This window comes from Triturus cristatus, chromosome 12 (assembly GCF_964204655.1).
Source record: "Triturus cristatus chromosome 12, aTriCri1.1, whole genome shotgun sequence".
NCBI lineage: Eukaryota > Metazoa > Chordata > Amphibia > Caudata > Salamandridae > Triturus > Triturus cristatus.
The window spans coordinates 656605057-656615660 of NC_140595.1; the positions used below are offsets into that span (position 1 = coordinate 656605057).

General features: G+C 45.0%; 1 protein-coding gene across 2 annotated transcripts in view; it reads right to left on the bottom strand.

Moving 5' to 3' along the window:
• Positions 1-8245, bottom strand: part of LOC146776484 (dual specificity protein phosphatase 22-A-like) — a 230473-nt gene extending 222228 nt beyond the window's left edge. Inside the window, exon 1 of one of the 2 annotated variants that reach the window (XM_085637606.1) lies at positions 7946-8234. In XM_085637606.1, the coding sequence (XP_085493732.1) occupies positions 7946-8146 (201 nt within the window). In that variant the 5' untranslated portion in view covers positions 8147-8234. Of the gene's footprint in view, positions 1-7945 lie in introns of both variants that reach the window. The other variant, XM_085637605.1, reaches the window with a different exon arrangement.
• Positions 8246-10604: the final 2359 nt, after the last annotated feature.

Here is a 10604-nt window from a genome sequence, read left to right on the forward strand (position 1 = left end):
GTGTGACATCTGTTGGATTTCACCAGGAATGTTTACATACAGACAAAAAGGCACACACACCTCCCCTCTGTTGTGAAAGTCCTTACAAATGTTGGTTGTTTTACAAAATATGGTGTTTTCTCTCACTCAGTACTCCTACCAATCCGCACTCCTCACCCTTCCCACTGCCCCTTACGCCGCTCCCTTTCACCCGGCTTGTTGTATAATGCATTTTAATATTATATGCCAGCGTGATTGTTGGAAAATCTGATGCTCACCTCCACAAATCTTATGGACCAAGTTACAACCCTGCTTCTCATACATTTACCACTCTTCCTAGTGTATTTAGTAATTGTAAAACTTCAGTGTCACCTAACTTTAAAGCCTGTTAGATGCTGAACTTTGAACAGGATAAAATGTGCAACATTAAACTGGGCATGTTTTTAAATAGAGAACAAAGACGATTGTTTGATTACATCTGTGAGATCGAACTTGGCATTTATTCGAATTAGGGAAAGAGCTATTCTAACAAGATTTAGGTACGTTTCCCGTCTTGTCTTCTCCCTAAATTCTATTCCTCTACCTATTGATAAATGTTAAATGCTACATCATGTTCACCATCTCAAGTCTGTTGAAACCAATTAACTAGAATACTCTTCATATTATGAAGCAGGTTTCCTTTCTTGGAATTATATTTGATTCTTAGATTATTTAACACTGTTTTTTCTTTAGAAAGTAGACATTTTAATAAACCATATTTTTTTGGGCAGTGTGCTTCCTCTGTTATGTAAAGTTATCCTTTGGGTTATTTGAAACACGCCAGCCGCCATCTTACCACTCAAAGCCAGAAGTGTAAGTCATTCCTGGATTAAAGGAGGCATGCCCATGATGACCCCCAGCTGATGGACGAGTGACACACTTGAACCCAGATGATGCAGAAGACATGCCAATGAATCCCTAATAATGGACTTTTATCTTTTAAAATAGCAGCCACAAATCCCAGAAAAATGCGAAATCACCAGTCAGGCATGACCGTAATCACCACAAAGGAAAGGCCAGTTTCCTTCTGCTCTGCTACGAGTCAAATACTCCATTTCACTACTTTCGTATTTATGGTAAGGGGGTGTGGTGTGGTGTGTGTGTGGTTGTTTTTGCACTCGGGAGACCTGTTTATGTCTTCCTGAGAAGAACTTGGGAACACATTTGATTGCTTGATGCATGGAATAACCCCCCCCCCCCCCCCCCAAAAAAAAAAAATATGTATTCCTCATTGTGGATTCCCATGCCTCTTATGACAGCGACCCCACAGTGGGGTAGAAAACTCCTCAATACAGCCACAGTCTCCTTATTTCCACCAAAAAAGAGACGCGCTGCAGCTCAATTCCTTCAGTGTGTGTTTATTTTAACAGGCAACAAAAAACACACGCCACGTTTCGGAGCTCACCGCTCATCTAAAATAGCAAACTAACATTTCGAGATTTGCACAGAAAGGTTTACAAAAAACATATCTTTTAACATGAAATGTAACTGGTCTCTGTGAGAATTCTTCCCCAAATGGACAGCTAATTCTTCATCTCTATGATACCCAAAGGGTATAAAGTTTCCTACTTTATGATCATTTTAGATTCTAGTCTGCGTAACTCTTGAAATCTATTCCCACCTCTTTCTAATACAGAGATTCTATCTAACACATAATTAACAGGCTGATATCTTTGTCATGTTGTTCTTTGAAATGTCTTGCTATGGGATATTGTCGATCCTCTTGTAAAGTTGCTCTTAAATGTTCTACGCCCTTTTTCTTGGCTTTGTGAATTGTACTGCCTATTTAAATGAACATGGGCAACTTAATGCATATACGCAAAAGTCAGAATTACAGGTCAGATGTTTTCTTATAATAAATTATATTTTCATCCTTGACAACTGTATTTGCTTGTAGCTTGTGCTATACTTACAGGCCTTACACTCACCACAAGTGAAAAAACCTTGTATGGTTTTGGTGTTTCTTTGAGATTGTTCCAGGCTATTACTCAGAACATCCTTAATGGATATACCTCTTCTAAAGGTTACTTGTCGGTTCTCACCTAGGGATTTCAATAAGATATCGGTCTTCAAAACTTGCCAGAATTTGTTAAGGCTTTTCTTTACCTCCCATGCCTGGGTGCTAAATGTAGTTATAAATCTGTGTTTGATCCTCGATTTCACTTTTAGTTTTGGGGGGTCAGCAGATCTTCCCGTTTAACTCCTCTCACTTTTTCACATGCCTGATCAATTACTTTCAATGAATATCCTCTCTCTTTAAATCTTTGTCTGATCTCAATCATCTCGTTCTGAAAACCTTCCTCTGAGCTGCAATTCCTCATTGGTCTAAGTAATTCTCCATACGGTATACTTTCAATTAGGTTTTTCAGACGACAACTGCCGGCATGCAACTAACTGTACCCTGCCATTTTTTTACAGAAACTTTCACCCTAATGCCCAGGAATTATATTTCCTCCTGCTGTATCTGACTCGTAAAATGTAAATTGTTCTCATTCAGAATGTCAACCAAATCCTGTGCTTTTTCTTTACTTCCGTTCCAGATACAGAATATGTCGTCAATATATCTAACCTAAAGGACGACGTGGTAAGCTCCAAAATGCAAAGGGCATTTTTTTGCTGCTGGTTAAAATAAACACACACTGAAGGAATTGAGCCATGGCGTGTCTCTTCTTTTTGGAGATAGATAGATAGATAGATAGATAGATAGATAGATAGATAGATAGATAGATAGATAGATAGATAGATAGATAGATAGATAGATAGATAGATAGATAGATAGATAGATAGATAGATAGATAGATAGATAGACAAGTGAGGCAATTTTGGCTTCTTGTATTTCATTATATATTTAAATGGATACTGTTGCAGTTGGTGTAAATTTGAGATAATGATGGCGCCTGGTATTCTGTCACAAGATTCTGAATTAGCAGGAAAGAAATGATAACACAAAATCAACATTATTTTCTTAATACTTTTGTTTCAAAGGCCATGGCTTTGCCTGTGCAATTACTGTAGCCTGGACCTCAATTGCTGGTAGTAGCAGGCTGCACACAACTCATTCTGAAGCAGTGAAGTCTTTATTGAGCCGTTCTCTGCACCATAACAAATTCAGACTTCATCCAAAAGCAGCAAAAGTTCTATAAACATAATCGTGCATTCTAGCAATGTCCTGGTGTCTCATATACAAGGGATTTTAGACTATACCTGCATTACGATTAGCGTTGTCAACCGCCCAAAGACATTGACACCAAGACTAGTTAGTCTTGTTTTGGAGAGTGCACAAAATGATGATAATTAGAATACCACTGATTCAGTCAATAATAACAGGAAAGGTTTCAATAGTTTCTGGTTTGGTCCTGACCTTTTAAAACCATATAACATGTCAATTGCCCCTACCAATAAAAGACACGAATGCCCCAGAACTAGCTTCTGTTCCTCTAGATGCCTTTGCCAAGCATATGTTAATTTCTTCCCTTATTGAGCATGAAAACTCTGTAGCTACTCCAGTACTAGGTCCTAGAATGGGCACCTTTTTCACCAAAGTTGGCTGTGACACAAAAAAAGCCTGGGTGTCCTGCCAAGACGGTCTTTTAGAAGTGGTAGATCCACCTACTAAGATTTTAGAATAAACTGCCCAAGGTAAGGAGTCCAAAGACCCAGCATACTCCATGGTCTTGTCTGGTGCCTGGGGATCTGTCCAAGGCAGGCAAGGCAACTTGGGGCCCATACTTTGCCAAGTATTTTAAATGCATTCTGGAAGAAGGCTTACCCACTCCCCCTGCCTGGGCAGAGTTCGTACCAATTTACAAGAAAGGCTCACGGTCCCTGCCATCTAATTAATGGCCAATCAGCCGTATTGACAGTTCTCAAAAGCTTTTCTGTTGTACTCTGTTGGACAGACTTTGTGAGTGGGTTGGGGGTGTAGGCCTCATAAGACCCCTACGAGCAGGGTTTAGACCAGTGCCATCGACCAAGTATTTCAGCTACAGCTTATATACTGGAAGTATGTCGTTTTGGGAGGTGGTTGGCTTTATGTAGTCTTTGTTGACCTCTGTACTACCTTCCATCTTGTCCCAAGGGAGGCCCAGTGAAAAGTCTTAATCAAACAGGGCACCCCAAGCCATCTAGTTGATGTCATCAGGAGACTGCACCAAATGAATTATGCGCAGGTGAGATACAGTAAACAAGAGGAGTTGGGAACATTGATACTAGTAACGAGGAGGGTAAGACAGGGCTGTGCTCTTGCCCCAACCCTGTTCCTGTTATACATTAATGGTCTGGTAGCCCAATTAGAGTAGTGCAGTCATGACGCCCTGTACCTGGCAGGTATGAAGTTCCCGGGCCTCCTGTTCGCTGACGACACCATACTGGTATCCAAATCTCCTGTGGGTATTCAAAATCTTTTGGACCAGATTTGTGTCTTCTGTGAGCAGAGAGTGCTTGAATTGAACCTATAAAAAAACCAAGGACATGGTCTTTAACCCCAGTCATATGACCTGCCCAAATCGGTTTTTGCATGGCGCTCCCCTTGAGTGTGTGTCCCTTCCTTTGAGTAGTTGGGTCTCACTCCCGACAGAGAATTTTGGCTGGTTTGCTCAGATGCACAAGGGCAAGTTGAAGCTTGAACACTATGCAGGGGGCATTTTGAGGGTTTTTTAGCGCCTCTGCTTCCGACCTGTACCTCTGGCCATCCACATTTTTAACTTGCAGGAGTTGGGCGGGTCTCTGAATGGAGGAGGACTGTGATGACATGAGAAGGTCACTGTACTGGGCGAGAACAAATCTATACAATCCTTGGCGAAGCTCCCTACCAGTACCCCACTCCTGTCATTACATCTGCATCTAGGCCAAAGGTCCATTGCCCTGGGCCTAAGTGGACCTAGTTACGTATCAGGCAGGATTGGATGAGCTCCTTCAGCAGCCTGGGGTCTCCAGGGTCCCTTGGTTAGGGCATATTAAGACTTTCCTGGCTAAGAGGGGGTGTGAATGTCTGTAGACTAACCCAGGAGCTATGACCAGTATGTCATAGGCTGCATCAAGGGGATGTGCTAGACGTATGTAGATGGAGAATTGAGTAGGATCAGGAGATTGGACACTCGGACACTAGCCTTTTTGGAATTCAAAGATAACTACCTTATGGAGGCTACATGGACTCCACTGAACTCCCATTGGAACAACCATGGTCATCAAATTGCGTTTTGGGACTTTACCACTGCACGCTTCAAGGCTAACTGGAGGCTTCATGGCAGGAGACCAAACCGGACTGGTCCCTTTTATCCCCAGGAGAAAGAATGCATTAATCATTATTTTTCTGTCAGTGCTTAAACAACAGAAAGAAGTGGATACTCCCACTCTGTCGGAGTATGGGGATTAGGGACTTTAAGGTTGTCTCTAGAATTTTTAGAGACAACACAACACCCTTGATTGTATTTGCTCTGTCCAGATTTTTAAAGGCAGTATGGACTATTAGACAGGGTAGCGTTGGGCTCTGAGAACTGCACTGCATAGTCTATAGTTGGTAATGGGATCCGTACAAAATTTTACCTCTACCATCTAATTTATTGACCTTCCCTATCAAGGTGCTACTGGAACCCAGAACTACAAGCCAAAGGCTCCAGCAACAATGTGAAATTCCATGACCAGTACTGTTTTTTTGATCAAGTAGTTTTATAAGAAGTGTTCAATCTGGTTTTTTTTTTTAATGATTAAGGATTCTATCGATTTTATTGTTTTCAATTTCTTATATGAACTGTATCCAAGTGCACTTTTATGGCAGCATTTGCCAGGTAAAGAGCCTCCAGGCCCAGATGGATCAGCAGCTCCCCTCAGCGTCTGAGACCCTCACAAGTGAGCAGCCATGCTATACAAACAACTGATTGATTGGTTGGTTGATTGATTGATTGATTGATTGGAGAATATGATGATTGAATAAGAAGGCACTACTGAATTTCGATACACAAGAGAAGATGAGTCCATTGGGGAACACCAAAGTCTGTATCAGGACTACACTGATCCAAGTAGAAAAAATCTGCACACCCAGGGCTAAGGCAAGGAGTGGGTTTGCGCACTGTCACAAGGCAGCCTTGGCATTCAGCAAACCTGGCGTGGACGGATTAGAAGTACCTTGAGCCCTTACACTTATTAAGTTTTACAAAATAAGCACTAAGCTTGAAAACAAATATTCAAAAAACTGGATAAAATAAAATTCATTTTAAAAATGTGAGCCATGCTCTTTAAGGCTGTCTTGTCACAAAGAATGATGTGACTAGTTCAGCCTACACTATGGAGGAAGATCCCGGCCCTCCTGTTCACCCACGACACCTTACTAATATCCAAATCTCCTATAGGTATTCAAAATCATTTGGACCAGTTTCATATCTTCTGCGAGCAGAGAGGGCTTTAAATCAACCTACAAAAAAACAAGTACAAGGTCTTTAATCCCAGCCATATGACCTGCCCAAATCTGTTTTTGCATGGTGCTTCTCTTGAGTGTGTCCGCACCATTGAGTTTTTGGGACTCACTCTGACAGAGTCAATTGGTTCCGGCATGACCATGCCCGGACCATCCAATTATGCAAGTTGACTTGGTGAGATGGGGAACTTTTCAGTTCACTGTTGCAAAATGGTGCATTCCTGCCCAGCCTAAGTAACTCTGGCCCAGAATCGATGCACATCACCTCTGGCTCGTTCCCCATAACCATAGCTGTCAAGTTTCTCAGGTCCATGCATGACTACAGTTAGGGCTCTGAGGCTTGTAGTCCTGGTTTTACACTGGGTTAGATAAAACCAACAAGTCCCAGAATTCTTAGAAATACCCGTGACTGGCCTAACTGGTCGCGCGTGGACCTGGAACACTAGCCAACTAAGCATAACTCCCTGACAGAAACACGTTTTTCATCTGGAGTCCATGGTGTGCATACGTCACTGCATAAGAACTCGTGTGTTTGAAGTAGGCTGCGGTGTGCACACTGCTTTATTGTGGGCCAGCCTATTCCTGAATAGGAATATTTTGCAATATGAACGAACTATGGCGGGAGAGCGAAAGCGGACAGGAATAGCCGGGGGTTTGTGTGCGTCACAGCATGAAAGTTCTGTTAAGTTCGCGCGTGCCTCTTAAACACGGAAAGTTTCTAAGTTTAGATTCGCCAACTCACGGGCACCCATGTTACTGGCGGAGCACTGTCCCGCTACCCTGCGCGCGCTTACTCACTGATCTTACAGATACCCGGCAAATCCCCCAGCTTTTTAAAATAAAAACGCCGCTGGCAATGCACTAAACATGCCCGATCTGGGGGAAGAGACCTGTAGGAAACTAGGAATCGTTTTCGTTTGAGGTTTCGGATCAGTTCTAGTTCTCCAAAACTTCAGTTTTGAATGAAGCACGATTTTGTAAGAACTGGGTGTTTTTAATACTTGTTCGCGGGTTGCTACGGTCACGTGGGCTCTTAGTATTGTCAATTTTAGGAGGGGATATTACAGAAACGTGTCACTCGGTTCCATTGTCCTCACTTTTTGAGTGATACAAAGTTGAACGCCGAGGTAGCCCTGGCGGAAGTTGATTCTGTAACCTGAAGATTTATCAGAGAGCTCTGCAGCAGGTGCACTAGCCCAACAAGCTAAGTGGGCTCGGACTCTATAGGACTCGACTCTGTAACCGAGTACACATATTTTTACAGTCAAGGTCTCATCCCCTGGAGCTGTGGGAGGTTTTAACCCGTGTCTCACGGTTTACAGACAGATACATGCAGCCGAGACACCACCAGCCTGATTCACTCTGTTAAATGTTTGGAACTCAAACCACTTGGAGGAGGGGGGGGGGGGGGTCTGGCACCGTGGCAGAGTGTGAATCCGATGCGAGTAACGAGGAGGCACAGCACCCGCCGGACTGACCTGACAACAAAGCTCAGCTCAGGTGCTGGGATCTTACCTGGCTCATGCCGCCTCCCATGACTTCCAGAGGTGCCTGGTAACCAGGCGCACCGGCTGCAAACAGCAAAAGAAGGCGGGGCGCTACGAAGCCCCGCCCCCAGGCACCCTGCTGACAGTAGAGGCCACGTGAGGAGGTGACGGGTAACGAGCAGGAGGGGTCCATGTGAGGGTTTTCGACCTGGGAGCGCCGAGAGGACATCGCACGGCGGGTTGTGTACCTGCTGCAAAATTCCTGCGTGAGACGTAGGGAAGCAGGCCGTAATCTGCCTTTTATCCTCGGTACATGAATAAAACGTGTACCAATATATTGACTTCTAACCCAGACAATGTAGCCTTTAGCTCTTGCTGTCCACATGGCCACTTACCATTAACCGGGGCGGAGCCAAACCACATAGGCGTTTGCACGAGGCGTCCCTCCGCCCATCCGGGGAAACGCGTGAGGGAGTTAGCAATAGTCGTCTATCTGTTTTAAGTGTCCAGCCCAAACATTTAAAATGGGAGAAGTACTTTCGGAAGTGTGACTAAGGTTTAACTACGAATAGGTCAATAAATATTTGTTCGTTCACACCTTCAAATCTGACGAACTTCACTTTTTCGCTGCCGCCTCTGTAATACACGTCCGTTGTGGCCCCACTCCCTCACACCAGCGTTAATTGGTTCCGGGGGTAGTTTTATACATTTGTTCCCGGTTCGTCTTTTTCTGGTCTCTCATTCCATTTTCGACCTTCTTAGCGTCTATTTCACACTCGATTTGTTACACCACAGTCGAAGATTTCAATAGGTCCAATTACCGTGCCCCGATGCATTATGGTCGTCGTAGTTATTTGGACGATAGTACATTTCCTCACGGCAGGCGGGCAACTAGAGCCAAATTTCGGGGGGGAGGGGGGCTAAGTCTTCCAGCCATAGGCAAAGTGGCTGTAAGAAGGGGTGAAAATACAACAAAAGCCTCATTAACGAGTAAAAGGTCTTTTAAAGACCTGTGAAGTACTCGGGTCCGGCTGCAATTAGACGGACGCCAGCCCGCGAGACTGTCTCAGCCGGGCTGACACACACGGTGAGCCCAATGGGTGTTGCGCGCCTGCCTCACGGTATGTCTCAGTGAAATATTAAGAATATTGTAATCCGTGTGAAGCCCACAAGAGGAGTGTAGCAGTGCCTGTTTGAAAGTATTTATGTAAAAACGTGATATTATATGACAAGCAGAGTCTGTCACCAGGAGTCCGATTTTCTACGGCTAAACTTTGGAGCTGACATTGTCAATACATTTCTCTTCTTAGATGCATCCAGCCAGGAGCTTAGCAAGGATGCCATGGGCCGCGTGCAGGCAAGGAAATGGCCCCTTTGACTGCTTTATCAGTCATGTTCATCAGTTATCACTGGCTTCAAGGGGCCCCGGTGCCACTGCACGCGCTGCGCCAGTAGTAGCTACGCCCGAGTCCATCGACAGTCCACACAAGTGACAGCGGTTCATTGATCTGGTTAACAGTGGCACACCGTACACGTTACATGCTGATTGTTCAGTTCTTTGTGTATTAGACACACTGCAGGACAACAAGAGGGCAGCCTGCCGACATACCCAGCGCTGGATAAAAGATGCAACGTGCAGGGCTGGACTGGCCGTAGCGGGCACCGGGCAATCCCCCGTGCGCCGCACAGGTGGGGGCCGGTTTTGGGCCCCTGGGGGCCGTTTTTGTTACAGGGCCTTTCTTGCAGCATAGCTGCAAAATCGGCCCTGTATCAAAAATCGGCCCAAAACCGGCCCTGGCACAGAGCTCGGCGGCACCCGAGGGGGCCGGCCGAGCACTTTGCCAGGGCCGGTTGTGGTTCCCAGTCCGGCCCTGGCAACGTGTTCCACAGAGCGCCAGGGCAACATGTAAAGTGGCCTGGCTCATTCCACGAGGGTTCATGGGGGTTTTCCCGAAGGAGTCTTTCTCCCACCGGAATCTTTGGGAGGACTTAGTTGGAAAAAATTATGCCACGTGGTGCTGTAGACATCACATTTTAAGTACGTTGGCTAAAATGGGTTTACAGTCAGTTCTAAAGAGGTGCTAATTTAGTATTCCGCAACTCTAGAAATCGTCATAGTGCCTAGAAGCATGTTTCCCTATCACAGGAAAACTGCCCGCGCCTTTGAGACGATTGTGCACCTGCAAATTACTGAGTTCACTACGTAAGTATATCTTTTGCATAGGAGAATCAGCGCCTGTATAATTCAGCGTGCCCCAACTTACACAATGACAATACAAAAAAGAATCTACCTGGTGCAATAACTTTAGTTTACATTCTGTGACGGAATATTATATTTGTAGTCGATCCTGCGCCATTTGGTAGCCAATTACCACTTCTAAGAGACAACATAAAACAACAACAGAACTGCTGCCTTTCCATTCCATTGTATGTAAGCACACGCCCAAAGTATCTGTGTCCGTGTTCTTCCAGTATTCCAGGATGCCAACATGGAGACCCTAGGATGCTGTTAAATAGTCCAGAGTGTTGCTACTAATACTATGCTCCTGGTATCACCCAGAGGCGTAATACAGGCCCCCGCACCCCCCCCCCTCCCTCCCCCCGCAGTGCGGAGGGGGGCCCCAAGCTCCAGGGGCCCCCCTCAGCACTGCACTTCGACCGGGGAGCTCCTGACAGAGTCCGGAGGG